Here is a 15961-nt window from a genome sequence, read left to right as displayed (position 1 = left end):
GCGCCGGTGGATTTCCTCTTCACTAATTCAATGCCGCGTATGGGTAATTTTTGGTTTTTTTTCCTTCATTTATTGTGTTCATGATGTGGACTGCCTATAGTTGTCCTTTACTTTTTTAGGTTGATGATTTGTTCTGCTTTTGTTACAGAGTTATTAAATGAATCAGTGATATTTTTTTTTTTTTTTGTATTTTCTGCGATCTGAGCCATTCTTATCCTGCATCATCTAGAATCTCGGGCAATTTAGAGGAAAAAAATATTTTCCTATTTTTTTGTCTTCTGATTTTTCTTGCTTCTGATTTTTGCTATTTCTGAGGATATAATTTTAAAATTGTTCCTACGGCTTAGTAATTAAGAAATCTTGGTCTTTTAATTGTTCTGAACTGAATATGCATTACTACGTGTCATTTTACTAGCATGCTGACTTTTTCATTCATTATTTACCAATGTTGCTGCTTGGACAGATTGGTGATACACGTTTCTACCTGCTTTCCCTATACCTGTTCTTTTTTTCCGTTCCGTTCTATTCTTCACCATCTACTGTTTCACTCTGTTGCTCCTCATTTGCTGCATTGCTTCTCTATTTTTGTGCCTTTGACTTCTCATATTTGCTGTTTTTTTACCCGTGATCCTTGACTGCTTCATCTTATCGTTTAGTATTTACTACTTTCTTTACTTATCCTTCTACCATTGACACTCTGTGCTCATTTCTGGTTGGTCCATATCTTACACCTACAGCAGTGTTTACAACGTTATGATTAATAGCTTTTACTTACCTTTTCCTAATGTTATTAATGTCTGTTGTTTCTTTACTTTAGGATTTTTGTTGATCTACGACTTCATTATTTTTTTATTTTTTAATGGCATTAACAGATTTACTTACACTTTATTCGTTTCTTAGTAACATGCTTAGATATATGTAATAATTAAAAATGTTTTAGCTTTAGTCTTCATTTTTTCCCTGTTCCTTTTTTTTTGTCTGTGTCCGTTTCCTATTCCTTTCTCTCCTCGCTCCCTTCCCCTTCTTTTCCTTCTTTTTTTCTCTTTTTTCTTCACCTCTTATGATAATGATGAGCAAGATTAATCTTGCCATGTTGAGTTTGATATGATTTATCAAAAAATCACTCTTTTTTCTTCACCTCTTATGATAATGATGAGCAAGATTAATCTTGCTATGTTTAGTTTGATATGATTTATCCAAAAATTACTGTTGATGTATTATTTTTATTTTGTGTTGTTTTTTTTATTCTCTCTTATTCAGAATCTTTGATTGTTCCCTTTTTTAATTGTTTCTTATTCTAATCTTTGTATTTTGTTGGGATCACTCTTTAATTCAAGACTTATTTGTACGTGTGTGTATTAGTTTCCTTTTTACAATACTAAATGCTGTTTTTTTTATTTTTTTTTTTTTTTTTTCTGTTTTCTTTGCCTATGCACCGTGGTGGGAGCGCTTGCGTTTGCACCCGGGTCCAAGGTTCGAATCCCGAAAACGGCCTCTCCTTCGAGGGGTAGGGCCGTGTACATATGAGATTGAGCTTTTTCCCGAGCCTGTCATAGTACGGGAGCCTCTTTAGCACTGAGGTCCGCCTTTCTTTGCCTATGATATTTTTCTCATTATTTTTTGTCATTACAAATCCCTAATATTTTTACTCTCATCATTTGAATTGAAATTTATTTATTGATATAATATGTTATTTTATCTTCTTTTGATATTTGTTTTGTCTTTTAACTTTGAGTTATGTAATTTGAATTATCTATTGCCGAAGCAGGTATCTTTCATTGTGTATGATGTACTTCTCAATATCTTTATGTCTCCTGTTTTTTGTTTGTTTTTCTTCTCCCTTCTGCATCCTTTCTTTTTGTATTTCTTTCTCTTTTCCTTTTTTTTTTTCTCTTTTTTTCTTTCCTTCCTTTTTTTTTTTCCTGCTACCCTGTTCCTTTTCTTTTTTCCTTTTTATGTTTCATTTTTATCTATACCTTTCACCTGATTTTTGTTTTCTCTCTACTTCGTATAATCAAGAGAATACCTATTTTTTTTATACCTAACAGTTAAAGCAGTATTTGGACTGGTTCGGGTACTGTTAATACTTTCTGTTTACTTTCCTTCAATGTCATTAATATTTGTTCTTTGTTTGATTTATTACTTTTGTTCATTTATAGCCTCACTATTTTATCATTACTTAATGGCACTAATATCTTGCAACTTATTTGTTTGTTAGCAACGTGCTTAGATACATGTCTTTTTTTAGATGTTTTTTGATTAATGGTCCTCCTCTGTTACTTTAGTTCATTTCTTCATCACATGTTAATGAAAAATTCCATTCTTTAACCGATGACAACTGTTTAAAAATACTATAATTTTCATGTTTTTTTAATTTGTCTTCAGTACTTTTTTCTTTTTTTCCCCTTTTCTTTCCTCAGCGTTTTTTTTTTTTTTGCCTTTTGTTCCTTTTCTTTGCCTGTTTATTTATTTATCCATTTGCTTACTTATTCATGTATACTATTTCAGGTTTCCTATCATCCACTGCTTTGCATTTTTATTGTCCCATCCATTTCTAAACATTAGTGCTTGCTTGCTACATCTTTTCCATTTGGAGTGCTATTTGCAGCGCCTAAGGTATTGCTAATAATTTTTATCCATATATTTTTAACCAATGTTTTTGATAATGGATTCAGTAATTTGCTACAGCAGTGTTAATATATGTTATTTATCCTTTGTTATCCACGTCAACTTGAACTTATATTACATCATTGATGCATACTGCCCATCTAAAAAGAAGAAGACTCTTCCTTTTGACTTTTAGTGAATATCGGTAACCTCTCTTTACTTTGTTTTTTGTTTCATAAATAAATGACTGTTGTTTTACTTCATTTTCTGCATCATAAATAAATCACTATGCTGTCTTGGGCATTTTCTTTATTAGTTCCTGACCCATACATAGACATAGATATGTATATTGGCAATGATGATCATATTCAATTTTTACATGTTAAAATCTATTTGATTTGTCCAAAAACTGTTGTAGCTTATATTTCCTATTGAGCCTATTTTGTATTTCTTTTCTTTGCCCTAAAATTCCAAATTACCTATTTCTTCTTTTCTTTGTTGACTCTAATGCTCTTGTCATTTTCTTTATTATTTCCTGTTCCATACATAGACATAGATATGTACATTGGCAATGATGATCATACTCAATTTTTACATGTTAAAGTCTATTTAATTTGTCCAAAAACTGCTGTAGCTATATCTTTCCTATTTCATTTCATATTCAGCCTATTTTTGTCTTTCTTTTCTTTGGCCTAAAATTCTAAATTACCTATTTCTTCTTGTTTTTTTTTTTTTTTTGTCCACTCTAATACTCTTGCCTTCTCCACGTCTCTGCCTTGTTCAAAAAAATGCAATTACTTATTCTATTAGATATTATGATATACATTAAAAGAAACCTTTGGATCACTGTTCACGCATATTTATTTTATTGCTGATCGTCCAATAGTGTTATCGTTTTGTCCTTTTAATTCTTCTGCTCTCTTTGTGGGTGGTCGGTACTTTGGTCTTTTTAGGTGTCTGGTTATATTTAGACCCTTTTAGCCTTTGTTTCTGCTGTCAACCTCTTCGTGGTTTTAGAAATGTGAGGATTATTGTTCACGCACACTCAGTCTATTCCTAATCATACAATGGAGAGATGGTCTTGCCCTTTTTATTTCCCTTTTCTGTTTCTGCCTGGTGCCTACTTTAGTCTTTTTAGCTCCCAAAATGTGCTCGAATGCTTTTTTTCCTAAATTCTTAGTCCATTCTTTGCCTCTGCGGTGGGACTCTTTGTTGTTCTAGGAATATGGAACATCAACATTTCTTTGTTCTTTAATTTCCATTTTCTTTAGCATTTTCACTTTTTGTTTTTTCTCCTTTCTTTTGTTCTGGTTCGGTCTGCTTATTATAGTTAGTTCTTATTCCTTTCACTTTTTTTTTCCATAGAAGGAAAAAATATATAGAAAATAAAATTACAGCACTACTTCATGGTCTCCCGTTTAAGCTACCTGGTGATTTTTGGACAAGTTGATATTCTACTTTTGCAAGTTATTTTTTAGAACATATATGTTACAACTTATATGATATGATGTTCTACCAATGTTTGTTCCTTTGTGCAGTTGCCCATAGTTGGCAGCCACAAAATGGTCATAAATGTGTAAGTTTTCTTATCCATCATATATTGCTGAAAATATTATATATCTGAGCCCCCATCACTATGTCAAAGGATCAAGATGTTTATATTTAACTTTGTTTCTTTTATTTTTGTGATTCTTAATTCATTTTATCACTAATTTTTTCATATTCTCTCATAATCTTCATCATTTTGAATGTTTTTGTCCCTGAATTCTTAGTCCATCCTTTGCCTCTTCCGTGGGACTCTTTGTTGTTCTAGGAATATGGAACATCAACACTTCTTTCTTCTTCAATTTCCATCTCCTTTAGCATTTTCACCTTTTGTTTTTTCTCTTTTGTTTTGTTATGATCCGGTCTGCTTATTAGACTTAGTCTTTATTCTTTTCACTCCTTTCTCCATAGAAGGAAAAAATATATATATATAAGAAAATAAAATTACATCACTATTTCATGGTCTCCCATTGAACCTACTTGGTGGTTTTTGGACAAATTGATATTCTACTTTTGCAAGTTATTTTTTGAAACATATATGTTGCAACTTATATTATGAATATGATGTCCTACCAATGTTTGTGCCTTGTGGAGTTGACCATAGTTGGCAGCCACAAAATGGTCATAAATGTGTAAGTTTCCTTATCCATTATATATTGTTAAAAATATTATATATCTGCGCCCCCATCACTATGTCAAAGGATCACGATGTCACTTTCTTTCTTTTATTTTTGTGATTCTTAGTTGATTTTATCACTGATTTTTTCATATTCTCTCATAATCTTCATCACTTGCCACCTAATTTTTTCGCTATATTGTCCAATCAGTTTTTTCCCCTCCCATATAAATCAACTTATTAATTATATATTGACAGAAACATCCTATGTCTAAGCCGTTGTCATTTTACAAGAATAGTACTATAATTATACCTTATTGAATTTGTTGTTTTCTTTTGATTCTTTATCTCGTATCATTTAATTCATATTTTGATACATATCCTACTTCTGCTCTGTAATACCCGAGATTTAATTAAGCCTTAAGCCAATAATAAATAAATTTAATAAATTAAAATCATGCATCACATTTGTCATTTACCTTAAAGTTATTTGTTGGCATTATATGTTATTATGATAGCTATCATATGATTTTATTAAACTTATAGCTTCACTAATCGAGTTTTCAGTTTTAATGTGCAGTACAACTAGCTCGATGTGGGAACTCAATGTGCTAAACTTATGAAGAAAATGAATTATATTTATTATGATTATTTGCTATGATTTTTTACCTCTATTATGATTGCTTTAATGATGAATTATTATTTTATATTTTATTATATGGTTTTATGTAAATGTGTTGAGAACTTAGTTATTATTTTGAGTTTTGTGAGAGAATGCTATTTTAGCAAATTGAGTGAACTTTAGGCACCTAAATGAAGAAGCAAAATAAAGACTTTAGAGCTGATTTTATGAGGTTAGGATAAATGTTAGAGACTTAGAAAAAATCTAGACACTTGTCCTACTATAAGGTCACTCTACTTTTGTTTAGTTTCTAGCATGATTAGACTTCATTTTGGGTTTATTTCAGCAAAAAAACCTAGAACTCCAACCATAACCTTTTCTTCTCTCCTCACTCCTTTTCTCACCTAAAATTCAGAATCAAACTTAGGTTTTTAAGAGAGAATGAGCTAAAAACTCAACCAGTCCATTTTAACTCGTTTTCAACCTAGAACCAAAAATAACCACCAAGATTTGGAGCTTCTATTCACTTTGGAACACATTTTTCTTTGAGCTAACTTTTTTTTTATGTTCGAAACTAAGATTTCAGAGATTAAGATATTGAAATCTTACTTGACATTCGGATTTTTGAAGGGGCTTATTATGCATGTTGGTTGTAGACTCTTAAAAATGAGTTTCTTGAGGTTTTGGTTCAAATATTAATTTCTGGGGGAAATTGATGATTTTAGCTTGATATTATTGATGATTATTTGAAGATAAACTCTTATTAAGATGATGATTCATGTACTTGAGAGTGGTCTTTGAAGATTAGGATATGCATGCTAGGTATTTGATGAAATGTTCAAATATAAGTCCTCTGTACAGCCTATGTAGATTCTGCTCTCGTGCCATATATACTTATGATTTTGACTGATCTTATATTTTTCTATTAAAGTATACATCTCAAGCTTTACGTGAGTTTTTGAATTACTCCAAAAGGATTTTTATACATTTAGTTATGAATTTTATAAGTTCAGTTAAAAAGCTTTTATTTTCCTGACGAGATTATATTTTAATCTGGATTTCGGATTGTTTTTGGTTAGTTTGAAAAATCTGAAACCCATCATGTAGTAGCTCTAAAAAGAGGGTTTTGAGCATACTTTTATTTGCCACTGGTCTCATAATATTTTGAGTTTTGATGAATTCGTTATAAATATTTTCGTAATATTGCGTAGTTATGTGTTTGTTAAATGATGATATGAATGTGATTTTTGAAAATTATGATTTTTAAAGGTTAATTAGCACATTGAAGGCTCCCCACAACCAGTTAGTTTGTGCTTGCAAAGTGGTTATCAAAATTCAGGTAAGTAGAGTTAAAGCATTTTCAAAACTGCATCACAAGACCTATTTGACTTAACTTGTTTAGAATTGTGATTATGCAAGTTTATTCTCTTATGAAATTCTTATATGATTATGTTCAAAGAGTATTTATGATTAATTATTTTGAAAGAGATTATGATTTATACTTATTATGTTTTTATGTTTTAAGAGATTTTATGGTATGGTATATGGATAAGAGGTTGGGTAAGCAGGGGTGCGAGGGACTGGTACTCCAAATTAGAGAAACTGTCTATTCGAGACAACTAGAGAAAAATGCTAGTGGAAAGTTTCTTGTTGATCACAAGAGAAAGAGATTCTAAAAACCCCGCTTAGTGTTTAAGAGAAGAGAATTGGCCAAAATTAGAGAAGGTCCTGTATAGAGAGGCTTACTTGGAACCGAAGTTCTGTATCATACCTAAACTAAGAATAAGTATGAAAGTTTATGAACAATGATTAACAAAGAAATTCTAGACACAGAGATTTTAGATACTTACTTGATTTGAAATCTACTTACTGAGTTTTTGCTCATTAGTTTTACCTTGTGATGCAGATGATGTTGTTGTTACCGAAGAGTAAAAAGAAATATGATTTCCAAGGTTGGCTGAGTACTCCAAGTCTTACATCTGGCATCTTGCTTATATGTACTTCCAAACACTAGATGAGCTCAAAATGCTTTTGTTTTGTTACTATGTCGCTTTTGAATAACTATTTAATGTTTAAGATTTGTGGTTGCACACTTACTCATTTTGTTCAAAAACTTTTAAGAAAATTTTGTGATGAAATAAACCACAAGTTTCTGCATCTTAAAAAAATAATATTATTTTAAGTATAGAAAGTATGTTTTAAGTAGCACCACCTTGCTAAATTCGGCCTTAGACCGGTTTAGTCTATGGGGGCGTTACAGTTTTGGTATCAGAGCCTAGTGTTTAATGTTTCTGAAGACAGCGAAGTACATATAGACAAGTGGTTGGATAAGAAACTCAGCCAATCAGAAATGTTTATGTTTTCAATGTATAGAATAATATCTTTATGTTTTATATTGCATTTACGTGGAATTATATTTATTATTATTGGCTTAAACCTAAAGGTTAGAAATGGGTGTTGTAGCAGAATGCATCCTAAAAGATATGCTAGAGATCCCCCGAACGTCGACATGACTCAAATGTTTGCTGGATTAACTGCATTAATTCAGCAACAGGTTGATCAACAGAGACAACAAAATGAGTTTATGAGACAACAAATACAGATGCAAGCTCAACAGTTTCAGCAACAAACAGAGCAGTTTCATAACATGATGGCACAACAAGGAGCCCAGCATGTAAATCAGCCTCCACCTCCCCTTCAACCGCAAAGACAAGATAATTTGGAACCTTTTTATGAGCGTTTTAGGAAGCAGCGTCCTAATGATTTTCATGGTGGACCTGATCCCCTAATTGCTGAAGAGTGGATCAATTCTATAGAAAGTATCTTTGACTACATGGTTATGGAAGATGCTCAACGAGTTTGCTGTGCTATTCAATTGCTAAAGAATAATGCTAGGCATTGGTGGGCATTTATTAAGTTGACTCCAGCTGCTACCAATGTTACTTGGAATGGTTTCAAAGAACTGTTTTACAGCAAGTACTTCACTGAGGAAGTAAAGAAAAATAAAGTGGCTGAGTTTGTGGGATTAGTACAGGGTACTATGACTGTTGATGACTATGTCACTAAATTTGAAGGACTTTTAAGATTTGTTGCATGGATAGTAGGTAATGACGTGGAAAACATAAACTTCTTCAGAAAGCAGCTATCCATAAGGATGTGAGCATGTCGAGGCCTTAGTCGTTCAGCGAAGCAGTTGAACTGGCCATGATATCTGAGAAGGGTATTAAGAGACAAGAATTGGAGAATAAAGCTACTTATGCCACTAAGAATGGCCTGTGGAAATCAGGAACAACTGCAGAAAAAGGGAAACAGAAGCAAGAGTGGCAACAAAATGCAAACAAGCGGCCTAAGACAGATAATTCAACTGCTAAGGAGTATCCAAAATGTCCTAAATATGGGAAAATGCATGGAGGAGAATGTCGATATGGTACCTTTAATTGCTACACATGTGGAAAACCTGGTCACATTGCTGCAAATTGTGGAGCTAAGCCCGATGGTCAGAAGAATACTCAAGGAAGGGTGTTTGCAATGACGACAGAAGATGCTGAAGAAGATCCTACTGTTGTGGCAGGTACACTCTTCATTTCTGGAATGATAGCTCATGTATTGATAGATTCAGGTTCTACCCATTCATTTGCATCTCTTGCATTTGCTAATAAATTGGGTAAAGTACCAGAGATACTGAAAAGTGGGTTTAGTGTAGTTTTACCTTCTGGAGAGGTGTTAAAGTCTAATAAGGTGTTGAGATCTTGTTTGGTTATGATAAATGAGAGAGAGATGTTTGTGAATTTAATCGTTTTGGATATGAAAGATTTTAATGTGATTCTTGGTATGGATTGGTTATCTAAGCATAGAGCCACCATAGATTGTCATCAAAAAGTGGTTATTTTTAAACCTCAAGCGGGACATCAATTCATTTTTAGTGGAAGATCAAAGAATGTCTCTTATCCAATTATTTCTGCAATGAAGGCAAGAAAAATGATTTGTAAAGGCTGTATTGGTTTCTTGGCCTCGGTAAGAAACTTGGACAAATTGAGAATCCAAGTTAGGAAAACATATTTAGAATAATTTATGGACAACTAGCATAAAACTGAACATCCTAAAATTCACTATAATCATTGTCCTTCCATTAAGAAAGCAACAACATATATGAAATGAAGATATGTATATAGATTTCATGTAAGAGAAAGTCAAACCGGCAGTCAATGTGACGAAAATTTTTTAAACCACGTGATTTAAATTATTTTTGATTTATGTAAATTTTTTGTGAGAGAAAATATTGTAGCGAACCATGAATTATGATTCAAATCAGGGAACGAATCCCTCTACCAAACGGACCCTTAGAAATCTTTGATTCTTTCCTCCCGCTTCTTCCATTTGATTTGGGTGGAAATTGGGGCTTCCATTTGTTCTTCGTTTTCGGTTGTTCAGTAGTTTATTCTTTGGTTTTGTTTGGGAGTTTTCTGTTGTGATATTTTTTGAAACCCTTAGCCTTCTTTTTTGGTGTTTCGATTTACTTCGGTTGTTTTATTTGATTTTCGTGAAAATTAGGGGTTTCTGTTTGTTCTACCTTCTCCATTACTCGGTTGTTGGTTGTTGATTTTGTTCGGGAGTTTTCTGCGGTTTTGATGGAAATTTTTTCTCTTGAATCTGGTTTTCATGCAGGGGTTTTGCATTCTTCTTGCCTGGTTGGGCTGATTCGTGATCCTGATTTGGTTTCCTGCGCGCCTTTGCTGAGGTGCATGTTTTATGCTCTTTTTCATTTTTTGCTTATAGTATTTTTCCTCCGTTTTTTGATAGCTATGTTTTTTGGTCACGGCTTCGATTAAATTTCTTGGCTTTTTTATTGGCTTTTTTGTCCGATGTTTGCCGTGTTTAACTTTTGTTGAGAAAATATAGATATTTTGATCCTTTTTGTTGCTGATTTCATGCATTGTATAGATCACTCTGGATTTCTTCTTTTGCATTTATTAATTTGTTGATATGTACTATTTAGCATGCTGATATGTCTGCCTAGGTTGATGACCTGTGCTGATTTTGTTGCTTTATTGTCTCAGATACGTGAAAGATGTGGGAAGAAAAAAAATTATTCTATCATTTTCTTCCTGCTTTTTTTTCGCCTTTTTCTTCCTCTGAGGTGATTACAATTTAATCTTTATATTCCCTTATTTTATTTTCTTTACCGCATTAATACACTCCTCTTATCATTTGATTAAGGAATATTAATTTATATGCTCTAGAAATTGGTGCTCTGTTCTTACGTGTGAGGTTTTTTTTCACAAAAAACACACGTAAAATGATAATAATTTTAAATCATGATTTTGAATCATGATTCTGAATTATGATTCTGAATACATGAACCAAACATTCACTAAGCGTATGTTTATTTCCTGTATTTATTCATGATTCTGAATCATGATTCATGGTTCTCTACAGTATTTTTCTCTCACAAAAAACACACGTAAAACGAGAATGATTTTAAATCCATTAACTAAACGTCCACTAATAGAACCACACACACTAGATTAAAAAAATCAAGCATAAGGTAAGATGTCTTCACTACTTTATATTATCTGTTGACAAAAAACGATATCTATAATTTTAAATATATAAAAACTGATGATGCCTATGAGTGTACTCTGTACTTTCCTGTTTGTTTTCCCTGCGCTTTACTCTTTCTCTTCGGCATTTGACCCTTAGTCATTTACTACTCTACTTCATTATTCATCCTTTACTGTTTTATACTGCTACTTCTATATCCTTGCTTTTCTTTTCTTCGCATTTAGTTGGTTGACACTTCATACCCGAAGAAGTATTTATAGCGTTAGAAGTATTATTAATGATTCTTGTCCATAACTCTTTAATATGTGCTCCTGATGTTCAATATATTCATTTGTTGTGGTTGTATTAATACGTATGTTGTTTTTCTTTTATAATTTTTGTTTGCAGGTGATTTTATTATGTTATTAGTAGATATTAGTACTATATTTTTGTTTATTTAGAAAAATTGCTGTTGCATATGAATGTATTTTGTATATTTTTGTTTGTTTTCCTTGCACTTTATTGTCTTATGTATTTCAGCCTTAATTATTTAATGCTCTACTTTATTATCAATGATTTACCGCTTTATTTTGATATTTTAGTATTTTTTCTTTTGCTTTGTTTGTATTTAGTTGGTCCAGATATCACATTTAAAGGAGTATTTATAGCATTTCAGGTACTATTAATAATTGTTATCCACGAGTCCTTAATATATGCTCCTGATATTGAATATATTGCCTTCCTTTGCCAATATTAATATGTGATGTCTCTGTTTTTTTACTTTTGTTCATAATTTTTTTTTCTTTTCCCTCTTTGTTTCCTCTATCATTCTTTTTGTGAAAAAGAAGGATGGTTCGATGCGGCTTTGTATTGATTATCGAGAATTAAACAAAGTCACAGTAAGGAACAGGTATCCTTTGATGATTTATTCGATCAGTTGCAAGGAGCAGCGGTGTTTTCAAAGATTGATTTGAGGTCTGGCTATCATCAGTTAAGGGTGAAGAAATTAGATATACCTAAGACAGCTTTCAGAACACGGTATGGACATTATGAGTTTTTGGTTATGCCATTTGGATTAACCAATGCTCCAGCGGCTTTCATGGATTTGATGAACCACGTGTTTAAGGATTTTCTTGATAAGTTTGTCATTGTTTTTATTGATGACATACTTATTTATTCTCGGATTCATGATGAGCATTATGAACACTTGAGAATAGTTTTGCAAATTTTGAAGGAGAAGCAGCTATTTGCAAAATTCAAGAAGTGTGAGTTTTGGTTGGAGAAAGTATCTTTTCTTGGTCATATTATTTCAAAAGATGGAATTTCTGTGGATCTTAGCAAAGTCGAAGCTGTTAGTGTTTGGCCTAGACCAAACAATGTCTCTGAAGTTCGTAGTTTCTTGGGCTTGGCAGGTTACTATAGACGATTTATTGAAGGTTTCTCTAAAATTGCTACTCCTCTAACTGCTTTGACGAGGAAGAATATGAAGTTCACTTGGTCTGATGCATGTGAAGAAAGTTTTCAGGAATTAAAGAAGCGATTGATCTCTTCTCCGGTGTTAGCTCTTCCGTCAGGGACTGATGGTTTTGCTATCTATAGCGATGCTTCAAAGAATGGTTTGGGTTGCGTGCTTATGCAAAATGGGAAGGTGATAGCTTATGCTTCACGTCAATTAAAAAGCTATGGGAAGAATTACCCTACTCACGATTTGGAGCTAGCTGCTGTGGTCTTTGCTCTCAAGATTTGGCGTCACTATCTTTATGGTGAGCACTGTGAGATATATTCTGACCACAAGAGTTTGAAATATTTATTCTCGCAGAAGGAATTAAATATGAGACAACGAAGATGGTTAGAATTGGTTAAGGATTATGATTGTGTTATCAATTATCATCCTGACAAGGCTGATGTGGTGGCGGATGCTCTTAGTAGGAAGTCAGTTGTTGTTGGTTCAGAACAACAATCTTTGCTTGCAGACATAAGTAGAATGGAAATTGAAGTGGTTTCTCAAGAAACAAAGGCTAAGCTTTCAGCTTTAGTGTTGCAGCCAAGTATCATGGATAAGATTAAGCAAAGTCAAGATTCAGATCCTTATTTAGTTCGTATCAAAAAGAAGGTTCAAGCTGGAAAAAAGAATGACTTTCAAGTATCTGATGAGGGTGTGATCTTTTGTGGTAATAGGTTGTGTGTGCCCAAAATTAAGGAATTGAAAAAGGAGTTTTTAGATGAGGCTCATTCATCTCCTTACTCAGTTCATCCAGGGAGCACTAAAATGTATAAAGATTTGAGACTCCATTTTTGGTGGCCAAAGATGAAGTACAAAGTAGCAAAGTATGTTCAGAAATGTCTCACTTGTCAGCAAGTTAAGATAGAACATCAGAGGCCTTCAGGGAAGTTGAAACCACTTTTTATCCCAGAATGGAAATGGGAACATGTTACCATGGATTTTGTCATAGGATTGCCAAGGACACAGAAGAAGTTTAATGCTATTTGGGTTATTGTAGATCGACTTACAAAGTCTGCTCATTTTCTTCCAATACGAAATACTTTCAGTATGGATCAGTATGCACAGCTTTATATCGAAGAGATTATCAGGCTTCACGGATCACCTGTATCCATTATTTCTAATTGTGACCCAAAATTCACTTCAGTGTTTTGGAAAAGTTTACATTCAGCTATGGGAACACGCTTGTCTTTCAGCACGGCTTATCATTCTCAAACCGACGGGCAATCTGAGAGAACTATCCAGACTCTAGAGGACATGCTTAGAGCTTGTGTTCTTGATTTTTCAACTTCATGGGATAAAAAGCTACCTTTAGTTGAGTTCTCCTACAATAATAGTTATCATTCGACTATTGGTATGGCTCCATACGAGGCGTTGTATGTTAGGAAGTGCAGATCTCCGATTCATTGGAATGAGGTTGGAGAAAGAAAAGTCTTAGGTCCAGAATTGGTTCAGAAAACAGTTGATGTTATTGACAAGATTCGAAAAAGGATGAAAGCAGCTTAAAGTCGACAGAAGAGTTATGCTGATAAGCGTAGAAAAGATCTTGAATTTGAAGTTGGTAACAAGGTCTTTCTCAAAGTTGCTCCAATGAAGGGAGTTATGAGATTTGGACAGAAAGGAAAGCTCAGTCCTAGGTATATAGGGCCTTTTGAGATTTTGAAAAGAGTAGGAAAACTTGCTTATGAGTTAGCTCTTCCACCATCATTGTCTGGTATTCATGGTACATTTCATGTTTCTATGCTCCGCAAGTATATAGCTTATCCATCTCATGTTTTGACGTATGAAGCTTTGGAGTTGAAACCAAATTTGTCATACGAAGAAAAACCAGTTCAGATTCTTGATAGAAGACTTAAGGAATTAAGAAACAAGAGCATTCCTTTGGTCAAGGTTCTTTGGAGAAATCATTTAGTAGAGGAAGCTACTTGGGAATGTTGTTTTCTTTTGATTCTTTATCTCGTATCATTTAATTCATATTTTGATACATATCCTACTTCTGCTCTGTAATACCCGAGATTTAATTAAGCCTTAAGCCAATAATAAATAAATTTAATAAATTAAAATCATGCATCACATTTGTCATTTACCTTAAAGTTATTTGTTGGCATTATATGTTATTATGATAGCTATCATATGATTTTATTAAACTTATAGCTTTACTAATCGAGTTTTCAGTTTTAATGTGCAGTACAACTAGCTCGATGTGGGAACTCAATGTGCTAAACTTATGAAGAAAAGGAATTATATTTATTATGATTATTTGCTATGATATTTTACCTCTATTATGATTGCTTTAATGATGAATTATTATTTTATATTTTATTATATGGTTTTATGTAAATGTGTTGAGGACTTAGTTGCTATTTTGAGTTTTGTGAGAGAATGCTATTTTAACAAATTGAGTGAACTTTAGGCACCTAAATGAAGAAGAAAAATAAAGACTTTAGAGCTGATTTTATGAGGTTAGGACAAATGTTAAAGACTTAGAAAAAACCTAGACACTTGTCCTACTATAAGGTCACTCTACTTTTTTTTTAGTTTCTAGCATGTTTAGACTTCATTTTGGGTCTATTTCAGCAAAAAAAAAAACCTAGAACTCCGACCATAACCTTTTCTTATCTCTTCTCACTCCTTTTCTCACCCAAAACTCAGAATCAAACCTAGGTTTTTAAGAGAGAATGAGCTAAAAACTCAACCAGCCCATTTCAACTCGTTTTCAACCTAGAACCAAAAATAACCACCAAGATTTGGAGCTTCTATTCACTTGGGAACACATTTTTCTTTGAGGTAACTTCTTTCTTATGTTAGAAACTAAGATTTCAGAGATTAAGATGTTGAAATCTTACTTGAGATTCGGATTTTTGAAGGGGCTTATTATGCATGTTGGTTGTAGACTCTTAAAAATGAGTTTCTTTAGGTTTTGGTTCAAATATTGGTTTCTGGGTGAAATTGATGATTTTAGCTTGATATTATTGATGATTATTTGAAGATAAACTCTTATTAAGATGATGATTCATGTATTTGAGAGTGGTCTTTGAAGATTAGGATATGCATGCTAGGTATTTGATGAAATGTTCAAATATAAGTCCTCTGTACAGCCTATGTAGATTCTGTTTTCGTGCCATATATACTTATGATTTTGACTGATCTTATATTTTTCTATTAAAGTATACATCTCAAGCTTTACGTGAGTTTTTGAATCACTCCAAACGGATTTTTATACATTTAGTTATGAATTTTATAAGTTCAGTTAAAAAGTTTTTATTTTCCTGACGAGATTATACTTCAATCTAGATTTCAGGCTGTTTTTGGTTAGTTTGAAAAATCCGAAACCCATCATGTAGTAGCTCTAAAAAGAGGGTTTTGAGCCTACTTTTATTTGCCACAGGTCTCATAATATTTTGAGTTTTGATGAATTCGTTATGAATATTTTCATAATATTGCACAGTTATGTGTTTGTTAAATGATTATATGAATGTGATTTTTGAAAGCTATGGTTTTTAAAGGTTAATTAGCACATTGAAGGCTC

General features: G+C 32.7%; 1 protein-coding gene across 1 annotated transcript in view; it reads left to right on the top strand.

The window, feature by feature from the left end:
• The first annotated feature begins 14022 nt into the window (after positions 1-14022).
• LOC112094196 overlaps positions 14023-15961 on the top strand; it is a 2648-nt gene continuing 709 nt past the window's right edge. The window contains exon 1 of the mRNA XM_024174521.1: positions 14023-14322. Coding sequence (XP_024030289.1) covers positions 14023-14322 — 300 coding nt within the window. The remainder of the gene's footprint in view (positions 14323-15961) is intronic.

This window comes from Morus notabilis, unplaced genomic scaffold (assembly GCF_000414095.1).
Source record: "Morus notabilis unplaced genomic scaffold, ASM41409v2 Scaffold535, whole genome shotgun sequence".
NCBI lineage: Eukaryota > Viridiplantae > Streptophyta > Magnoliopsida > Rosales > Moraceae > Morus > Morus notabilis.
This window is presented reverse-complemented; position numbering and strand designations above follow the sequence as displayed.